The sequence below is a fragment of the Misgurnus anguillicaudatus genome, chromosome 22 (assembly GCF_027580225.2).
Source record: "Misgurnus anguillicaudatus chromosome 22, ASM2758022v2, whole genome shotgun sequence".
NCBI lineage: Eukaryota > Metazoa > Chordata > Actinopteri > Cypriniformes > Cobitidae > Misgurnus > Misgurnus anguillicaudatus.
In genome coordinates, this window is record NC_073358.2 from 51,413,550 (window position 1) to 51,436,620 (window position 23,071).

The 23,071-nt window shown below is 39.8% G+C and overlaps 1 protein-coding gene across 3 annotated transcripts; it reads right to left on the reverse strand.

Moving 5' to 3' along the window:
• Positions 1-696: 696 nt before the first annotated feature.
• On the reverse strand, positions 697-17,553 carry LOC129439556 (phosphatidylinositol-3,5-bisphosphate 3-phosphatase MTMR3). Of its 3 annotated transcripts, none has more exons than XM_073860284.1 (19): positions 17,398-17,553; positions 14,798-14,882; positions 14,651-14,716; positions 14,327-14,443; positions 12,178-12,268; positions 11,642-11,800; positions 11,464-11,557; positions 11,272-11,385; positions 11,029-11,186; positions 10,814-10,948; positions 10,504-10,615; positions 10,221-10,416; positions 8,082-8,267; positions 7,622-7,935; positions 6,739-7,570; positions 4,597-4,707; positions 4,201-4,289; positions 3,693-3,719; positions 697-1,603 (listed from the first exon to the last, which is right to left on the reverse strand). In XM_073860284.1, the coding sequence occupies exons 2-19, from the start codon at positions 14,798-14,800 to the stop codon at positions 1,417-1,419; spliced, it is 2,991 nt and encodes a 996-aa protein (XP_073716385.1). In that variant the 5' UTR covers positions 14,801-14,882; positions 17,398-17,553; the 3' UTR covers positions 697-1,416. The 3 variants fall into 3 exon arrangements, with proteins under 3 accessions (XP_073716385.1, XP_073716386.1, XP_073716387.1); XM_073860285.1 differs by lacking the exon at positions 17,398-17,553 and adding an exon at positions 16,536-16,633; XM_073860286.1 differs by lacking the exon at positions 3,693-3,719.
• Positions 17,554-23,071: the final 5,518 nt, after the last annotated feature.

Below are 23,071 nucleotides of genomic sequence, written 5' to 3' on the forward strand. Positions count from 1 at the left end.
CCATCTGCTGGTTGGGTATACCAAGATGGCGGCTCGAACTCTGCGCTGGCTTCACCTCACGCTGTTACGTTAAGCGTTCTATGTGCAATCCAGTCATTTATATAGATCAGTGGGTGAAACGCAATAAAATTCAAGCTTTTATATATCAAAAATACTTATTTGTACCATTACTTACAGCTGAACACAAAAAAGAGGCTTCATAAGAACTTTTTAGGAGCTGCAAACTTTTAAACAACAAATATGGCTAGGCTAGCTCAAATATGAAACGCAAGCGTGTCACTGGACCGGAGACAGACGAGAAGTTGTAGTTTAAAAGTGCATATATTATTTTTCTTGTCAAAATTGACAATCGTTTCGCTAGATAAGACTCTTATGCCTCGTTTGAGATCGTTTAGAGTCCTTTAATTTTTAACTGCACTAAAACTGTTAAGTATTAGGGTCCATTAAAGTCCATTCAAATGAGAAAAATCTTGGAATGTTTTCCTCAAAAAACATAATTTCTTCTCGACTGAACAAAGAAAGACATCAACATTTTTAATGAAATGGTGGTGAGTAAATTATCTGTATTTTTTTTTTAAGAAAATTGACTAATCCTTTAACTACATAAAATCTATTTACCATAATGTGAACCCTTCAGTGACCATTACAAGCATCATAAACTTTTTTTTTACTAGTACATCAGTCAGACAGCAGTCAGGTTGGCAGTGTGTTGAGCTTTTATTTCATTTACACAATCGTCTCAGAGCTCCCTGTGGACTCCATAAGCGACAGCATTAACAGCAGACGGCTCCAGAACAGAAACCATCTGAGATGAAGAGCAGCATTTTAGGACTTTTACATCAACAGACACACTGAAGATACGTCATCCAAACATATCGATGTTTTGAAGATCCTGCATGTATTGCTCATTATTAAATCCAACTGCACTTCTATTGAGTTTTCAATCACGTAATGCTCATCATTAGCTGTACATGTGACATAATATACATATAGATATATTTAATGTACAGATAATCAAGTGTGTGCAAAATCTTTCGGCTCTAGATTTTACAATTTCGTTTTCTAGAGCCAGGCCAACTCGGAGAGTATCTACATGAATTAAGATGTAAGGTACAATTTGTGTGAATGGAATGAAGATGCCTTTATAGTGACAGTTCACCAATACAAAACCAGAATGACTTTAATTCTGTGAAACTCTAAAGCAGCCCTTCTCACGACCTCCATGATCATGACAAAATAAATCATGAATAAGATTTGGCAGCTGTACAGGAGGAACATCTTCTTACAGATCTAATGTATGTGTTCAGAAGACTATATAATTATTTTTTGATTTCATTGCATTGAAACTCTGACATGAACGTTGTGCTTCACAGAAGAAAGTCATCCAGGTTTAAAACAAATTATTAAAATATCCCATCAGTTGGAACTGGCAGCAATGGGATTCTCCAGCTCAAGGTCAGCAGGGGGCAGTGCAGGTGGAACGGGCGAGGGTCGCAGGTGCCCGTAACACACCTGACACACGTGCTTTGATTCACACAGCTGTTGACTCTGTACCGCCACCTTCTGGTCACAGCAGCTGGCGCAGAACACATTTCCACAGTTCCTAGACGGGTGAAAAGAAAACATACATGAAGCGCAGGAGTATTGATACACAGTTTTACACAGATTGGGTCTCTTTGGTTTTACTACAATACTGGCACACACACAGAACAGCAACATTTTGCTGTTTTAAAGGAAAACACCACCGTTTTTCAATATTGTACTATGTTCTTACCTCAACTTAGACAAATTAATACATACCCATCTTTATTCAATGCGTGCACTTAATCTTTGTACAGCGCGTTGTGAATGTGTTAGCATTTAGCCTAGCCCCATTCATTCCTTAGGATCCAAACAATAAATTCAGTTTTTTGAGGAAAACATTTCAGGATTGTTCTCTATATAGTGGACCTCAACAGTTTAGTTTTACTGCAGCTTCAAAACGATCTCAACTGAGGTATAAGGGTCTTATCTAGCGAAACCATCCTCATTTTCTGGATGACATGGTGGTGAGTAAATTATCAGATTTTTTTATGAAAGTATTCCTTTAAAGTTCTGTGCAAACAAGGATCAATGAAAAAACAGGCAATATAGGCAAATAATACATTTGCAACAAAAGCATCCTGCATCTGGAGTTTGTAAAACATGCTGGAGTCACCTGAGAGAACCTCTTTACCTGGACCACAGGGATGTGATGGAGAACAGGTAAACAAACACTGGGTGTCATTCACTAATAATTGCGTATGTTTTTTGTATTTATACGCACACTTGAAGTTCTCACAAAAACTTTCCGCCTAATTCACAACACGTGCGTACGCACATGAGTTTGTTCTTGTACTTGTTCATGCGTTAGTGAATTTGGAGTCTTATATATGAGCCACGTGTACAAGGTTGGTCATTTGCATAAAACACGCCCAAACCAGCTCCATATAAGGGCTTTCCGCAGCGCTGGTTCACAGACATTTTTTAGCAGTTTGTCATAGAAGCAAAAGAGCACAAAAAGAAATCCATGATGATATTTATTATCGGTTAAGTTCTGTTTACTTACATTTTTTATTTGGGAAGTTTTGCTGTCGCTGGAGAAAGCCAATGCTGTCCAATGACCGGATTAACATTAATGAAATATTGGATGCGTTAACAAATATGACATTTAATTAATATGACAGAGACACACATCTGTATCTTAAATAAAACAGACAGAAGATCAAGTGATTGACGTTTAGACTTCTCATTACATTTACATGATGTTTACATTAGGCATTAAAGGGACATTCCACTTTTTTTTTGTAACATGACTGCAGCAGGCGCAATGACACCACGCAGCAGCCGAAAATAGTCCCCTTGGTTACTTTTAATGGCAGAGGACTATTTTTGGGCAGTGCGTAATATCACTACGCCTGCCGCAGCAATGCTACGGCAGCAAAGTCCTTGATTATTACGCAGTTTGAGAGTATAGTCCCTAACCATATCTGCCTAAAAAATCACAACTTTTAATTTTCTGTCGGTCTTAGTACACGATGTAACTACAGAAGAGCCAAGTTTTAAATAGGAAAAATATTGAAACTATTTGTTTATTTTTTTAGCGTGATGCTAATGGTCTAATCAGATTCAATGGATTGTGCTAAGTTATGCTAAAAGTGCTAGCGCCAAACCCGGAGATCTTCTGAATGGATTACAAAACGGTAAGAATCAAATGTTTAACTCTAGTGAAGTGTCCCTTTAAGCAGATGCTATCATAGAGATTTAAAAAGTGAGGAAAGCGTAAAGATTTGTTATTACGTGCATCATCTTTATATGTAGAGAAAAAATAAGTAGGCTATAATATAATGTATATAATAATATAGATCATGTATTAGACTATATAATACAGAAAATATTATAATATAAAATATAATCATGTAAATTTTATATATCAACATTATTATAAACATTATAATTATAGCCTAGTATCTGATTAAAGCATATGTGATTATTGCGTACGAGTGGTTTTAGGTTTTCTTACATTTAGAAGACATTTAGATAAAAAGGTTTTTGTTGAATCATGATTTGTTTGTGAAAACATCCGTATGCACAAATTTGTGCGTGCGCCTGCTTAATGAATGAGACCCATTGAGAAGCATGAGACAAGCTGAGACAGACGCAGGAGATCTTACCAGTCCTCCTCAACAGCTTCTCTGCCACTGCAGCACAAATACACAAACACAAAGAACAGGAAAGAGTGAAACTCATCCACGGCATCGACTGACGGCTGGATCGTGTTATCATGAGTGAAATGTGTCGCCTAACTTGGTAAGTGTGAAAGGCTTGTTTCCAGTGGCGGCCGGTGACTTTTTTTTCGATGGAACACAATGCGAAGCTCGTCACAACATGTATTTAGCCTGTCATGTCAAAATGTGGGTTTGGCGCGTAATGTCAAAATACGTCCCTGCTGCAGATGCTTTTAAGGGGTTTAGGATTGCCAGATACTCGCTTAAACTCATGTGTAAACAGAGTTTAGTGTTATGTTAGAGTCCTGCGAGTAGAGAAGTCACCGGCCACCAGTGCTTGTTTCTGTATCTAACAGGGTCGGGAGCCATCGAGACGCGGTACAGAGAAAAGAGATTGAAAGTATTGACATACAAACTGGATACACAGGCTGTGATTTATTCATCAGATTTGTACCTGCAGTGTTGTGTTCTTGCAGCCAACCAAAACGTCCTCTTGCATCCATAGCAACGGGATGCTGGGTGATCCGAGTACCACTGTCTTACCTGGATACAAACAGAGCAGGATTAAAGAATATGAGAGCTCACAGATAAGTCATTTGTACAAAATACCACAATAGTTTCAAACAAATGACAGTTTTTCATTTCAATTTCATTGTGACTTTATGCATTTGGCAGATGCTTTTATCCAAAGCAACTTACAGTGCATTACAAGCTTTACATTTTATCAGTATCTGTGTTCCCTGGGTTCGACCCCGTGAACTAAATAATCTGAATTAAAGTCACAGACACCTGCTGTTATGACTTCAGTACGTCTGTGTGTTTGTGCTCAGGGTTTTTCCTCACAGCTCACCTCTGGGTCCTGTTGTTCGATTTGCTCCCAGCTGGACTCTGACAGCAGTTCAGTACTGCACCGCGGTAAACAGCCAGGATCAAAGTTATTCTCGCCATCCGGCAACGATGTCTGCAGAAGAGAAAAAACGGGAAGTGTTATGGGGCGTACACACCAAACGCAAATTCAACAATTTGCAAGGGTAGATTACATACAAAATCAATCCAAAGATGCGAATAGATGTGAACTCGTGCGGGGCGATGCGAATGACACGAATTGGGCGCCGCAATTGCCGTGAAAATACTCGCTATTCAACTCAAACGTGTCTTCGCACAAATTACAAATATTCAACTTGAGCGAAAAATTTACGTGACATGAAGTTAAATCCCGAAAGTAATCTAGAGCAAAGTACGCGATGCTTCGCGTTAGGTGTGTATGCCCCATTACTGTGCGTTAACATAAGACATGAATAAAGCAAATAAATTGCGCTATTTGCACGTAGTTGGACGCTTGAACATTTTGAGTTAACTTGCGTCAATCGTGCATAAAATTCAGATGCGAATATGCTCAAATTGCCGGCTTTAGCTAGCTTGTAGTCTCAATGTGTATATGTTTCTATAATGTTGCGTTCACACCAGCTGTGGTAGAGGTGTCAAGTGCAAGTGATTTCAATGTTAAGTTTAGGGCTGGGAATTGGCAAGGGCCTCACGATACAATCCATATCACGATACGGTACGATACAATGTGCTGTGTGTTGCGATAGATTGCAATACTACTACTTTTTTTTTATCAAAAATGTAATAAAAATAGAGCTGATTTTTTTTCTTAAAGCCAAAGTGCGTCCCCATGTCGGCTTTGAAAGCTGCAGGCATTTTTACATTTTCTGCCATTTTCTCACTCCCGCTAACTTCTGAGACATTGGCCGAATGGTCGTATATGACAGACAACTGGACAGCAACAACTACAGCAGCTGTGGAGGAGGTCGTTTGACGCACACAGAGGGTTTTGAAATGTTGTAAAAATATCGATAGTAGAGATGGAAATATCAATACACTATCGTGGGAAAATGCCACTATCGTGGGAAAATGCATCACGATAGTTAGCTGCATCGATATTTTTGCACAGCCCGAGTTAAGTTAATGTAAAGACTCGTTTATGTGCGTCTGGAGGTCTGGTAGCGCGAATGAGGCATTTAGCACAGCGTGGTAGACGCGAATCCACCTCATTTGCGGATTTAGTTCACGCGAATGACACAAATTTAGTGGTGCTGCTGGAAACGCGCAAGTTCAAAAATCTGAACTTTGGCGCTGCGTTAACCAATCAGGAACTTGCTGTAGTAGTGACGTGATTACAGGAAGTGAGCAAAGTCGCAGAAGTCCCTCCCATGATGCGATATTCCGCGTGAATGTCTCGAATGACTAGAATTTCACGCGCAAATGAAGCGAGGAAACTCAAAATGTTCAAGCGTCCAACTTCGCACGGTAGACGCAAATTTGACGCCTCAAACGCATCTGGTGTGAGCCCACAGTAAAAGTACAAGCTCCGGGTGTCCACATACAGTGACGATGATTTTGTCTTTCATTGTTGTTTTGTACTTCTGCCTCAGCTGCTTCATCGTAATCACGTCAATACTAGTGCAAGTTATAAGTGCGGTGTAATTTTTAGAAGGATCTCTTGACAGAAATGCAAAATAATATACAAAACTAAATTATCAGGGGTGTAATAAAGACCTTTCATAATGAACCGTTATGTGTTTATTACCTTTAGAATGAGACGTTTTATCTACATACCGAGGGTCCCCTTACATGGAAGCCGCCATTTTGTGCAGCCATGTTTCTACAGAAGCCCTTAACAGATAAACTTTTTTACTAAGTTGTCTCCAACGATGACATGTTTGTCCGTGGAGGCTACCGTAGCTTCTCTATGTGTTTTCAAAAGCAAGAGGTGAGCAGTGGACTGAGCCATTGGTTGCAATTCACAACCTCACCACTAGATGCTGCTAAAATTTACACACTGCACCTTTAACGCGGCACAAATATCCGCCAAAGTTCAGATTTGTGAGCCCAAAACGCTCAATTTGAGTGAATAACACCACAGGACGTCTATCGCGTCTTGACTTAACATGTAATCACTCGCGCTTAACGCTTGAAATCTGATCCTCACCAGTTTTCCATTGACGTGCAGGCGACTCCAGAGCTTTTTCAACGCATCCACCTGCAGACGACGCTCCGCATCCATCTGCCGTATCTGTACAACATCGTTGTGTAGTCTCAGCTCATCTTTATCCTCATCTCCTGATGTTGTTGAACGCTGGGTGACCGCAGGCTCTTGCTCTGAAAAACCCGATGAGCATTTGTGGGGTAGCGTGAGGGAAGCGTCGTCTCCAGTTGCCGTCTGCACATCAGTGCTGTTATACTGATGATCACCACAGATGATGTCATCAGGAGACTGGTGTGTGCTGTTTGGACAGTGTGGTTCCTCTGTGAGAGATGTGGTGGGTTCATGACTGGCTGTAACATCATTATCCACTGCTAGGTCATCAGGAGCGGCCAACAGCATCTGGGATGTCGGTTGGTAGGTTGGATCATCAGTATGCTCAGATGTTTGGTCTTCAGCACTCACATTACTGCCATCTGAGGAAGCAGAATCCTCAGGACTACTAAGGGCAGACGTGTTGATTCGAAACTCCAACTTCATGTTATCTTCCTGCAAAACGTTTTCTAATTGGCTGTCGGTCACTCCGTTTTCCACACAGAGTTCCGCCCCTTCTGTCCTGTGTCCCGGCAGATGTCCGCTTAATGTTTCCATGCAGACGAGTCTGTGGTCCAGCGTCATCTCAGATGTACTGTGACTGTCATCGGTGCTGCATTGCGAACTGTTTGATTCTGTTGTGATCGCCAGGTGGTCCTGCCACGTCTCATTCAGGTTGGGGTCGCTGCTGCGGTGATTTTGAGTAGCTGATGGCAAGTCATCACATGACCGAGTCTTTGGTAACCTGAGAAAATTCATTTTAGAAATATTTGTGAAAATATCGTATATCATTTACCTGCTCACAGGTGTGTCCTCAGGTGATACGGGGGCGGAGTGCGGCATGCATGACTCATCGGAGGGCGTAGAGGGGGCGGAGTTAGGCAGGTAGATGGCACTCCACAGCATCAGGTTCCTCACGTGACACACTGGGTGCAAAACCGTCTCAGAGCGAGGTGAATAGAGGATGTTGAGGAAGGCTGGGTTTGTAGGCCGCAGCAGAGACCACACAGAGCAGGTCTTCTCCTGAACCTGCTGCTCCTCACGTTCCTTTAGACTGTTGCACAGGAACGTCCCGAATAAACAGGAGTACGTGTGCTGCACTAACTTCACCTGGAGACACACAGCCGATAGAGACTCGCGTAAAGCTCAGGTTTTGAAGCGATAGGTAAACTGTAGCTCAGGCTGATAGTCTTGTGATTATACTTCACGATGACAATAACTATGCAAGAATCAAGCAAAGAGAATTGACGCCGTACCAGAAAAGCCTCGTTGAACTCAAAGGAACATGGGAACTGTCTCAGGAGCTGATGCACACAATCCAGCCACTGTAGAAACACAGGACAGCGCTCGTTCACGTCATCCGCGTTCTCACCGTGACCGCAGCGATCGGCAAACTTATGACCAAAATCCAACCACTCCATCTCCACCAGCACCTGAAAACCCTGCGAAGACAGAAGAAATCCACATACTTGTTCTCAAGTTTCTCTGATTCAGGGTTTCCACAACTTAGTTAACTTCAAATTCAAGGACCTTTCAAGGACTTTCCAGGTTCAATAACTCTCAAATTCAAGGACTAAATGTGGGGAAACATTTCAAGTGAGAGCAAGGTTACATCATGTTACCTTTTAAGATACATTGTTACAGTTTCCTTTCGAGGGAACTCGCGCTGCGTCACTGCGGTGACACTTTGGGGTACCTCCAGCGGTAAGTGCGTCTGAATGTGAATATCAAAATCAACCAATGGTGAGGCTTAACGACAAAGACAGAGTGACACGGGAGCCAGGAAGTATATCGCTATCTGAAATATTGCCAAAGACGACATAACAGGGACGCAGGAAGTATGTCAAGGGAGACTCAGGGAACAAGTTACATACGTAACCCGAGACGTTTTCATGTGTCAAACACAACTATGCAAAAAAGCATTTTGGTATGAATCAACATTCGCATTTAAAGCGAACAGTTTAGCACGTGTGCCCAAAAAGTCTAGAATTTTTATGATATTATCCTACACTACACAGGATTTTTTTTTCCAGAAAACGTCTTGCATAAAATAGATTCAAGAACTTTCAATGATCTGTATCTATGTATGTATATTTTCAAAAACTTCCCAGGGCCTTGAATTATTTTCCCCAGATTCACAAACTTTCAAGGATTTCAAGGACCCGTGGGAACCCTGCTGATTTATCCCAGCAGTTACAGCATCTGAGAATTGATGATTCGTTTTTGTGAATCAGTTTCACAGGTTCAATCAGACTGATCTCACAGAAAGTCATGTTATAGTCACAATTTTTTTTATTAATTTTCGTGCCTTAAGCATGAATGCCTTTTCCGTGTCAGTCGCACGAATTCCTATAAATAGTTTTTCGTGTCCGTGGCATGACTTTCTTTTTCGTTTCATTTTATGTATTGTTTTTTCCTATTTTCTTACCATTGTCGCTTGGGTTAGAATCACTTTCTGTTACATTTTTAGACATCCTAACCCAAAGCCCATCTCCAAGCGACAATGATTTAAAAACAGGGGGAAAAAATGAGAAATGAGAAAAAAAGAAAGTCGTGCCACAGACACGAAAAACTATTTATAGATATTTGTGCGATTGACACGAAAAAGACATTCATGCTCAAGGCATGGAAAAAAGCTGGATTTCATGCCATGGACACAAATTGTTCACATTTTTCATGACTATAACATGACTTTCCGTGAGATCATGTTGGTTTCAATCAATGATTCAGTGATTCTTGGATGCACCACCATCCAAACAGTCTCAGCGATGTTCATTTCAGTTAATTTTCCCGACCGACAACCGCAGCTTGTTAACCGAACATTAACCGTAAACTGATAAGATTTTAATATTAAATTGTCATTGAGTAAAAATACAGTTGATTCCTACATTATCAAATTTTTTACGCAACATTACATTAAGAGCACATGATCAATCCCGAGAATTAATATCCAAAGAGGGCGGATCGTCTCTTTTTCATTTACCACAGTGGCCATTTCTAAAGCAGAACACATTTTGCATTTGCGTCGTCTTTCTCTGTTTGTGTAAAATAAGAGAGATGTATGGTCAGGGTCTAGGGCAGAGACGATCGGTAAAGATCTGTCTGAACACACGCGAGATGGGCCGCGTCATCTTGCGCATGGACGTCTCCATGCAGCTTCCAAACCATGGACACATATGCAGTACAAATGATTACTTTACCAGACCATCAGGGCAGCAATAGTTCACATTATTTACTGGACATTCACAAATTAGTGATAGAAAAGTGGCGAAACTCACCGTGCTTTAACAATTTTTTTTCTTTTAACTGATAATATTAATTGGTCATTAATTACTACTTTCGGTTAACCGGTTAATATGAACATCCCTAAAGTAAATGTTAGTGTTTAAAAAGACCTGAATGGTTCTGTAGAACGGATCCAGGAGCAGTTTGGACAGTGCCACGATCTGAGGCGTCCGGTCCCATCCGTCTGAGCAGTGCACGAGGACGGGCCTGTGGTCTCGATCCACTGCGTTCACCACCAGCAGTGACGCCTTCAGTAACAGAGACAAATGCTGCAGCCATTTTGTGCCCTCCAAAGCAGACAACCAACTGTGATGAGAAGAAGGAATATATCAGGACATGCTAAAACAGGATCGTTACCGTTTACGATATGTGATGGGAAAACTGAACACTCACTTCACCGGATCGGGAACTTGAGCGCAGACGGTCCGCAAAGATTGAAAGCTCCTTCGAATTGAGTGAATGTTGGCCATCCCCATGAACATCACCTCACAGCTGGGGTAATACTCTACAAAAATACACACATGATGCTATCACACTCGACTTTAAGCATGCAAATATTCAGACATTAGTGCGGGTATGGGTGGGGAAAAGCCATGCTGTGACATGTCATGATATCTCCATTCACATGCATGTAAATAGAAGTCAATTGAAAAAAGTGTAGTGTGACCGCCCCTTAAGACGACTCATTAGGCAGCATCCTTACCTGGGCATTCACACCCGCCTCCTTTCGCCCGATTGGCTACCGCAGCGGCGTATGAACGTGCATCCATTATTAGCAGCTTCTGAGAGGGCGTGGCATTTGGTGCCAACTCTGTGTTCCTATTGGCCGTGTGAGGATCTGAAGCACAGGAGATGAGCAGTTGGGATGATGGAGGAAAAACAAAACCAGTCCAAACCAATAAGAGTCACGTCGCTTACCAGAGTCGTGGATGCAAGAGCCGTTGCTCGTCGGCAAATCTGCGGCACATGCTTTAGCAATGGACTGTATCAAACGCTCATCGTCTGCATTCCTCCAACCCCACCAGCTGACCTCCGGCTGTCCGCAGCGACCAATCACAGCGCCCGAACTTCGGTGTCTGAGATAAATGTTAATTCGGTACATATGTTTATTTCAGTAAATTTTAATGACATGCAGAAATGTAAATGACCTCCGACATGCACCTGTAAACGACAACTGGGATTCTCTTCCAAGATCGAAAAGCTGACACGTTTTCTAGCTGCTGATCTGTGACCGCAGCAGGCACGAGGATTTGCTCGGGGTAACTGGCACATAACCTGAGACATCACACACATGAGTCAAAAATATGTTGCACATGCGGCTGTATGAGAATCGGTGTGTTTGACGTGTGTCACCTGTAGTTGTTGTTAATGTTGGAGATTCTCCAGGCACTGTGGGTGTGAAAGCCCATCCTCTCCATCTCACTCTTAAACCTTTGCTCGTGTCCTCCTGTCATTGGTATCACATATTAAAGATTTACTGTCTACACACTCGCTATCAACTTACATATCAGCTTGAAATGCAAAAGCGCACCTGCACGGCATATCCCATCATGCAACACTTTCTCTTCTCCAGAAGAATTGGTGCTACACAAGACGAACGTAAAGGCGAACAGCTCCTTCAACCTGCCCGGCGGACGTGCCACTGCGCTTATCCTTCTCAACCAATCCTGACACTGTTCTACCGACATGAAGTGACATCTAAACACAAAAGATCAGTTAGCCAATCACTGTGCAGCAGGTTTGTTTATAACAATAATAACAATGCAACATTAATGTATTATTTATTTTATTAAAGTGTAATAACATTCTGCATTTCTGATTAACCAAGACCAGATGGAAAAGATGAACCAATGACATATCACAGCCATCACAGAATCATTTTCAGTAACTAATGCATAAAATCGAGTTTCAACTACATTATTTCTCTGTTTCACTAATGGAAGTTCACCGCATTGCATATACTGTTTCATTATGACTAACCACAACATGTACTGTAGTAAAATAAGATACAGGCAGGACACATTTGTTAAGCAAAGCAGCTCTATTTTAACAGATGATAAGTGTGTTAGTGACATCTGATAACTTTGCCGTCTTTACAGGTGAGATGCAGTTGCGTCATATCACGACAGTCTACGCTTTCTATTACCTGTAGAGGAACCTAAAACATCAACACAAAGAGACACAGGACAGCATCAAAACTGTATATTTAAAGTCCCCCTATAATCGATAATTTTGATCTGATAGCAGTCACGTCTTCTGCCTCTTTTACGGTGTTTTCACTGCTACAGCCGCTTCTTTTGCTGCATTGCATTCACTTGCTGACACTAGCACATGAAAGTAAACAAAAATGCGAGCTATGGCGGAAATGCGTAGATGGACGTTACGTCAAGAAGTTAGGATGCGGAGAGTGTCAAAATAAAGGTACCTCATATTGATTAGGTGTGGCATCAGTGCATCGTATCGTTATGCTGCGTTCACACCAGCCGCGGTAGAGGCGTCAAACAAGAGTGATTGCAACGTTAAGTCAATAGCCTCTTTCACACAGTAATTCTGGTAAATTACCATGAATTACCATGAATTTACCAGAATGAATTTACCAGTAAATACAAAAATGTGCTGTTCACACACGCAGTGGCGTTCCGTTATTTTACCAGTAAGACATCATTCACACATCAGTATCAAAATACCGGTAAATTCGTTGAGAAAGCGGAAGTACCTGTAGCACGCGGCGAGCTCAGTGTTGTATTTGTAAACAATCCACGTCGTTCATAACCACGGTCCGTATTTTGTTGTTTTCATGTCTGTGGTAAACAGTCGCGAAGTTGCTCATGACCAAACAACATCGAATGAGACGACGTCAAACCGAAAATGCGTTTTTAACAACAGTACTGTTTGCACTTTAGGCTTCACAGAGGGCGTGCTAAGGACGTCGGCAATTCGGCGGTAAGCTGTTTTAAACAACTTTGGTGAAGAAATGTGGACGTAACCTTCAGGTGTGCTCAACTTTCAAGCAGCATGTGTGTGGAAACGTCAGTAAACAGTGCGGGGGTAAACGCGTCATCTGTATTAAAACGCTATGATTGGCCCGAAGCTGTCAGCACGGTCTGACGTCGTCCGTTCTAAATGCCGGTAATCCTATAATTTTCGTTCACACACAGCGCTTACCGGTAAATTACTGGTAATCTTACAACCTGTCTTACTGGTAAATTGGGAGCACTGATTTACCGGAAAGGTTCTGTTCACACATGACATGTTAACTGCAATTTACCAGTAAATTACCAGTACTGTATGTGTGAAAGGGACTAATGTAAAGACGTGTTTACGCACGTCTGGAGGTCTCGCAGCGAATCCGCCTCATTCGCGCGTGTATTTCACGCGAATGACGCGAATTGAGTGTTGCCGCGGGAAACGGGCGAGTTGAAAAATCTGAACTTTGGCGGTAAATCGCACCGCGTTAACCAATCAGGAGCTTGCTCTAGTAGTGACATGATTACATGAAGCGAGTCACAGAAGCCCCTTCCATGACATGAATTTCCATGTGAAGGTCTCTTATGACTAGAATTTCACGCGTGAATGAAGCAAGTAAGCTCAAAATGTTCAAGCGTCCAGCTACGTGCGAATATCGTGTTTTTGACGCCTCTACCGCGTTTGGTGTGAACCCGGAATTAGAAATTTAATTGATGAATCAATTGTAACACCCCTAATTTGAATCAGCTTGCATTTAACTCTACACCCTTGCGTCATTCAGTATGCAGCATAACCACTAATATGCCAATTAGTTCCCGTCTACACTCAATCGCGCCATAGATATATACGTACATAGATTCAATTCAATTCAATTCAATTTTATTTATATAGCGCTTTTCACAATACTTAATTGTTTCAAAGCAGGTTTACATTAATAGAAGCAGTAAAAACACAGAAAAACGACAGATAGCACAACATAATACACGATAGCATAGTCAAATTTGCTGCGGCTATAACTCGACATTATAAGCGAGCGTATTACTAATGTAACGTCTAGAAGAGGAAGCTAAGTTAAGCCCAAGAAGGCTGCCTCCCCGGGGTAAAAACCCCCTAGGAGAAAAAAAACCCCGAGCTGTTTAGCCGAGGAAATAAAAAAAAGTCCTGGGAGGGAAAAACCCTTGGGAGATATATATGTACATATAGATATAGATGCTACATTCGATTCGGCATTCGAGATGCAAACACTCACGTTGATGATGTTGTCTTGTAGTTCGATGTGAAGTCGGTAGCTGGTTAAAGTGATGACAGACCTTTCAGCCCTTCCCACATACTCCACACGCTCACCATACAGCAACGGAAATAAGACCTGAACATTCATCAACCGTATTAAAACAAGAGGAACTGAACTCACGAAAATAAAACTAGATCAGTCATCTGTAAAAATACAAACAGTGGCCTTTAAAAAGAGAAAATCTGTCCAGAAGATACTAAACTATATTTAAAAAAAACCCCACTTGATTCTTCGTAACTCCAGGTGCATGTTTCTCTGTGAGCAGTATTATTCTGTACTCACCTGTAATTGTTGGTGTTGTGGATCAGGGCTGCCATTGACCTTCACACTCTGCTCCTCCTCTTCAACCTAAAAAACGCACAGTGCTGATCTGAGAGCAGTGCAACTTCTTTCTAAGTAAATGAGGATAAAGAGATTTTGGGGTTTTACCATGGCCCCAGGAAGGGTGGGCAGAGAGGATCACAGCGCAGAAACCAGCAGGCCACAGTCCTGGACCTTCACCACACCGAATAACCTGACAGTCACAAACAGGACACATTTATTTACAGCATATTTATATATAATGAGCATAAACAATAAAAAGTAAACCAACAGGGCATAGTGATCTTTATATTTTTCTTTAGATGAAATGTATGAATTGTCTTCATTTTATTCACATCTGCATTAATTAAAGGCGGTACAACAAATATTTCACACCACTGGTTTTCACGGGCGGTGTGCTTATTTGAAATAAAATATAAATGTGAAAGATTTATGTGAAACAAGATCGCATGCCAAAACTCCTTCATTCAAGTGAATTCAAAAGTCACATTTTATTATTGTCAGGACAAGTTAAATCTGCACAGCGTGTTTTACTTCCACCAGCAGAATCGAGACGTACATACATTTCACAAGATTATTATTTAATATTATAAGATGTTAAAATTGCCACTTTGTAGGTTTAAGCAAAAATGTGCCGTTTTTGGGTGTGTCCTTTAAATGCAAATGAGCTGATCTCTGCACTAAATGGGAGTGCCGTGGTTGGATAGTGCAGGTAAAGGGGCGGTATTAATAATAAGATCCCCTTCTGACATCACAAGGGGAGCCAAATTTCAATTAGCTATTTTTTTACATGCTTGCGCAGAATGGTTTACCAAAACTAAGTTACTGGGTTGATCTTTTTCACATTTTCTAGGTTGATAGAAACATTGGGGACCCAACTAAAGCACTTAATTTTATGATATGTTACCTTTAAAACACTTAGCTGTTTTATTTATAGTATGTGGTGTTTGTTTTCCTCATGTTACAGTATGTTTCGTCTTCAAATTTTTTATAAATGTCAATCTCCTTCGCAGAAACGTGAGAACAATCTGCAGAAAAATATATTGCAGTGCTTTAAAATATGTGATCAATTCCAGAAGTCATGGGATGACAGAGGCTTTAATGTTCTCAACTAAGGTTGTTGGTTCAGCCTGATACCAAATTTAAAAAAAAGTTGAAATTTTACAATCCTGATAATAATTTCAATACCACAGCAAACACTGAAAGTAGAACACACACTTTTATTTTCTTGTAAATGCATGTAGACTAATAATTTAAGTTTAATGTCCTAATGATCAGCCTATTTGTATGTCCCACAGCTGACATGGAACGTTATTAACCAGTTCGGGAACTGTATTTTTTGTTCTAACCGGTTTAGGAACGTCAACTTTAGGGTTGAACCGAAAACCGGAAACGTTAAAATACTGTTTCTGTTCGGAACGAACCAATTGGGGAAAATCTGGTTCAAAGCTCTAATCAGAAGGCCTTTATTAAGCCCCTGGAGCTGTGTGGAGTACGTCTGTGAAGGATGGATGGACTTTATTGGGCTTCAAATCAGCAAAGCACCATTAACTACCATTATAAAGCTTGGAACAGCCAGGACATTATCTAATATACTTCAGATTGTGTTCGTCTGATAAAAGATAATCATACACCGAGGATGGCTTGAGGGTGAGTAAATCAATTTTCATTTTCCGCTGAACTATCCCTTTAATCCATCACCAAGATGGGCATCATGCATAACTGTTCACACAGATCTGTGTGATCTGATCAGATCTAATACACAAAAGCATGTTTACACGCTTCACCCTCCATCTATAGCACACATGTACAAACATGAACACATTCCATGCATTGAGATTTTAACCTGTGATGCCAGCGAATCGCTGAGGACGTCTGGATCCACAAACTCAGTGGTGTTAGTGTTAGTACAGAGAAAATCTGCAACAAACGATTATAAAGGTAAACTGTAGCATGTTTATGAAGCTATAGCTGTTCTTCAATCCTTCTCAAAAATAAAAAACAGTAAATAATTCATCATTTTGAATGTTTGTCAGACTCACAGGCTCTGCAACGTGAAACTTTGATCAAAATTCAATGACAGTAATAGCAAACATTAGGGTGGATGGATAATGAAACCGGTTTTACTTCAATGGGAAGGGCTGGTCAAACTTAACCCATGTTACAGTTACTGACCCACGGTTATTGAATTAGACCTAAAACAATCAAAGAACATGCAAACAAAACGCTTCTGATGTTGATGACAAAGTAAAATGAACAGAAAACCTCAGCAGTTTCAACCTTTCACTAATAACAAATATCTTCTTCATTATCAACACCTTATTGTTTGTTGCTATTGTGATATTGCATATTTATTTAAATTACTTGAATAAGCCTTTACATTAATGCAAGAAGAATATTTAATCTAACACGAAACCACAGTAAATAACATATCTGCAAATGCAAGTTGACTACACAGACAGCATTTCTAGTTTACTATTTCTTAATAGTAATCTCACTTACTGTGCAGCACTGCACCCGTTTTAACAGTTCACATCTGTGCATTACAAACACGACACACTGTACTGTGATCAGATGTTAATTTCTGACATGAACTCTTCGGTGTTTGTGTTGTTGTTGTTTATGTTTGGAGGGCGGAACCCGCCACATACACCGGTTCCTCTGCACAATAACCCGTCAAGAAAATCTATGCATGCGCGCACACTCACCTGATATCGCGTCGGTCGCTTGGGGTTGCTGTCAAACCGGCGTGAAACGAAAAATGTGACGGTAAACCGATTGTAAACATTGAGTGTGATCTTCACTACACCGCCATGACGCTCCGCTCTCAGCTGCTCTGCTCGGGTCAGCTGAGACGATGACGTCGTGACGTAAATGCGTACGAGCGCGGACAGAGCACGCTTGTGTTTGGGACTGTGTAATGTGTAAGTTGCACTCTATATACTGATTTGTTGTTACATACATAACTTTACTAATAGTACAGTCCACTTACAGGATTAAATGATAACGAGTGAGTTAATTCCTGTTAATTCGGAAAATGAGTGCGCCGACAGAGCTGCGGGCGCCATCTTGAGCACAGATGCGGATTTTTTTCCTCGTGTGAGTAGCGGCTAGTGTTTGAATGAGTGCACTTGATAGTGTTTACTATTATTTCGGACACCACTGCAAAATGGCTGTCCCTTCAAATAATGCACAAAACGGGGGCCTATTTTGGACACTGCCTAGGTTCAGGATGAAAATCTGGCAAAAAATATTTTATACATTTATTTATTTTATTAGGAAAATAAAAACAAATTTTTCCATTTTATAAATGAATTTTATTTATATATAAATATTTGGAACAAGCAAAAAGCACTGAAAACGTGTTTAGTGCCCATATTAACATGTTATATAATGTTCTTACACTGTAAAAAGTATTTCAAGCAGTACTTCATCCAATTAATAATTTGTCTTTAATTCAGTGTAATATTATTTGTTGTTTTTTTCAAGTAATATTTTTTCCGTTCAAAATATTGTTAAACATAAATATTTTTAATTAAAAGCTCAACTAAGCTACTTTTGTTTGGACGAATATACAATTTTAAGGTTACACGCAGGCCAGCGCATGCGCTGATGGGAGAAACGAAGCTTTTCGAAGCTTCGAATCAATTGAACCAATTGCTTCGAAAATTGATTCAGGGTAACGTGGGTAACGTGTGATTAATGGTAAGTTAACGTTTAACGCAGTTTTGACTTGCCACACCGACCATGTGGTCATATATTTATGCTTTTTTACGGTAGTATTGCTGAATTGGCGCCATTGGGGTAATGTCGGTTGCTTTTCAAAATAACTGTAGTTTAGTAACGTTAGGCGGCAATACAGCCACATTAAGTTTACGTTCATTTTTTCACTCTGTCGAACAAAGCAGCAGTCACTCCCGTTAATAAATGTTTGAACTGCAGTAAAATACTTCTGAATTTAGTTGATGATAAATATAAGTGCTTAATATTTTAACGTTGTCTGTTAATGTTGACACATGCCTGGTGTGCCCGCGCGCGTGTTTGCGTGCCCGTGTGTGGGTGTACACATTTTTGTTTGCATTAAAGTTAAAATACATTATTATAATGGGTGATGTTTATTAGGAAAATTGAATCTTCTTTCTTGCCCTAATAGTAAACTCACTTACTTCTCTTACTCTCTTGCAGAATTTTGGAGTTCTCGTGTGGAAACCTTACCAGAAGATCTGAACTACTAAAACATTATAAACTCAGTCATAAACATTATGGAAGACACCAGTCTTATTTCTGCCTGCATGTAAACTGCCCATTTTCTTGCAAAACATGTAATGCTCTACTGAAACATCTGTGTACACAACATCCTACTCCACACTCATCAACAGAAGACATCTCACATTTTAAGTGCCAAGTTTGTGCCTACAGTCAACTTGCTACTGAAACAGATTTTTTTCACCACATTGGCCAACATTTAAAAAATAATGAATCTGTTTCTTGTATACATGTTGACTGTTTATATCAAACCAATATTTATGGGAGTTTTCACACTCACAAATGGAGAAAACACAAGTGTGTACAGTAAGAGATATAAAACCTGGAATCGTTCACAGATTACTCTTCAATCCCTCTGCTTTGGATTCAGTTAACGGTGACATTGATTTGAACCAGGATTTGTTATTTGAGGAACCAACTTTTGGAGAGCCTACACATTTGACAGAAGATTTTGACCTAAAGTTAGCCTCAGTTTTACTGAATTTGGAACATAATTGGTGTCATGTGCAGCTGTAAACGTACTCCTTGAGGACCTGCATTGGGTTTGTGTCTGTTCCAGTCACTCAAAAGACAATCACTCAGTTTTTAGTGAATCATAACTGTCAGGTAGATGGGTCACTTGTCCAAGAGTTAGCCACAGAACTCTGTACCTCACATCCTATTAAATTTGCTATTGGAAAAGACGGCCCATTATCTACTGCATTGAGGCGCAGCGAATATTATAAAAGTAACTTCTTTGTTGTGGATCCAGTGGAATATGTAATTGATCAGAAGAACAAAAGTCATTTCAATATCTTCTTGTACTAAAAACATTGCAGCGGGTTTTGAATTGAGACTATCCTCAGCAATTCATTTATTTTAAAGGAGAAACTTCAATCAGTGTCAAGTGACAAGCGGGTTTACAGATGTTTCTGGGATGGTGCAATCTTTAAAGAACACAGCCTTTTCTCAAACGAGTGTGCAATTTCAATTATTCTGTATGTAGACGATTTTGAGGTTTGCAATCCCCTTGGCACCTCACACAAAAAACACAAAATCTTTGACCTGTACTGGATTTTAGGCATCCTGCCACCTGGTTCACAGTCCTCATTGTCATCAATCTACTTGGCCGACAATGTCGCACTCTACTCATTGAACTTTCCTAAGCCTCTCTTTGAAGTTAGAAAATGCTCAACTGTTACCATTGATGTCCTGAAAGATAATATTGCACAGGCTGTTAAATGCAAGCCCCCAAATGTAAAGGAAGTTTCTTTGACTGAAAATGTCATCTATAATGGATTTAACTACAGGGCTCGGTGAGCTCATGAGCAGACAAATTTCTTTGGATAGTAACAACGGGCCGATTCTTCTTGATAAACAAGAGAGAAACTTGTCCATAGAAAGATAGCATCCCGGTCCTCGCACAAAGACGATGGGATTCATAAAGAAATCCATCGTAACACGAACAAAAAAACAAACACGTACGAAAAAACATTGCAAATCGCCTTAGACTTCTAAAGCACCATTCCACCCGCCGAACTGTAAACCCACGAAACAATGAAGGGCGCGCTGAGTTTTATAGCCTCTGAAACTTGACATTATAATCACAGCATTACCCTTACGAAAATGAACCATTGTTTCTGTAGTAAAACCATGGCAACCAACAAACATATTAATATATCAACATATATATTCTTGATAAACGAGTCGATTCGTTATCCAACCCAGAGAGAAACTTGTCCATAGAAAGACAGGTCCCCGGTCTTCGCACAAAGACGATGACAGGATTCGTAACGAAATCCATACAAAGACGAACAACAAACAAACACGCACGAAAAAACATTGCAAATAGCCTTAAGCACCAATACACACGCCGAACTGTAAACCCAAGAAACAATGAAGGGCGCGCTAAGTTTTATAGCTGCTGAAACTTAACGTAATAATCACAGCATTACAGCGTCACCCTTACGAAAATTAACCATTGTTTCTGTAGTAAAACCATGGCAACCAATAAACGTATATGTTAATATATTAACTTATATATTCTTGATAAACAAGAGTCGATTCGTTATCCAACCCAGAGAGAAACTTGTCCATAGAAAGACAGCGCCCCGGTCTTCGCACAAATGCGATGACAGGATTCATAATGAAGTCAACACAAAGACGAACAACAAACAAACAAAGACGAACAACAAACAAACACGCACGAAAAAACATTGCAAATAGCATTGGACTTAAAAAGCACCAGAACACACGCCGAACTGTAAACCCACGAAACAATGAAGGGCGCGCTGAGTTTTATAGCCTCTGAAACGTAATAATCACAGCATTACAGCGTCACCCTTACCAAAATTAACCATTGTTAACTGTAGTAAAACCATGACAACCAATAAACATATTAATATGTATATATTTTCATTATATTTTTATAATTGCTTTACAAATATTATTTTTATCGGGAATTATCTTTTCTATTTCAGATAAAGTCTAAAATTCCCTTCAGTGTAGTGCTAAGTTTTAGGGGTGTAACGATTAACCGTGCAAATGCACGTTTTCTCAGTGAATGAATTACGGTGAAATCCCAGCACGTCCCAACGCCAGGGGGCGCTCTCTTGCAGAAACTCCCTTTGTGCCACAGAAGAAGTAGCATTACAAACGCTATTCCAGGAAATGTCTACAGGAAAATTTATATCGCTGTTTTTCAAATTGTTTCAGGTATTTTCATGATAATAAAGAATATTTTGAATGATTTTTATTTAATGAGTGTTGCTTTTTTAAATGCACGTTATAAACAACTCCGAACTCATAGTGATTTTAGATTGATAAGAACTTCCTACTGATCAAATGGCGTAGTACACGCACAAGCATGAAACAAAGAATGGCAGCATTGCGAATCGATTTTTAATGGGATACGCGATTGAATCGTTACATCCGTAATAAGTTTAGTAAATACAGAAATTTAAGAAGTAATATTTTTCATACAACACCCTAAAGATATTTTGTTGTAACATTTGTGAAGTAAATGGTCACATCTTTTAAAATATTATCTTATTTATATGTTTAATATTTACACGCTATGTCAGTATTATTTGTTGGACAGCTTGTTATGGTTCGGAAAATGGATGTTTATTATTAATTAGTGTGCTTAGTTTTAAATTTCAATAGGAATTGGATTCTTACGAGTTTAAGTGTTTTTTAAGTGAAATGTCTGTCTATTTTTTCTTTTGTGATACGCAGCGCCCACACAAACAAATATAAAAACAACACAAAAATAACACATTCTTTTTTTTTAAATCCGGCATCGGAGCAGATTGTTTAAAGTTATTAGTGGGTAGCGCTCATATATGTGATGGTGCTTTTGCACTTTTGGCGACCCGAGTTTGATTCCCGGCTCGTGGTCATTTGCCGTTTCCATACCCCTCTCTCCTCCCTGTCCTCTCCTCTATCACTGTTTAAATCAAAGGCAAAATGGGCAAAAAATCCTAAATATTATTTTTGGTAATTTCAGATCACTATTCCTCGTACTAAACATCATTCTTAAGAAATTGAGTAATTTTGTTGCGATTTTGTCTCCTGAACAGACATCATAGCAGTCTCACATATCTGCCTGCAGAAGTAAGTTACGCCATAGCTTGTGAACCAATCAGAAATCCGGGAGCAAAAAGTATTTGCATAAAAGCGGACCTAGTTGAGCACACGCTCATGCAGTTAGACGTCACTGTTATGAAGTACATGGCAAAAGGCTAAAGATGGTGTGAAGGTTAATGATTTAATAAATATCATTAAATACATTACTTTATTATTTATTATATATATTAAATATATTTATTAAAACAATTGAATAAATATTTAATTTAAACAATGTGCTTTGTACATTTAACTGCGAAATTTATCAATAGCTTTTCAGCGTCTAATGTTATTATCAGCATCTGTTTCAAGTTTAAGTTGCATAATTAATAAGAAGTGGTTAAATAAATAATTGACATATAATTTTGACGCACATTGACATAATAGGCATATAATAGGCCTTTGCCTACACGTTTTTTCAGAAATTTACAAACGCAGTTTGATCTAATTTAATTATTCTTTAAGTTATATCAGCAAGTCTAGTGACAATTAGCTATTGATGTTGATGTA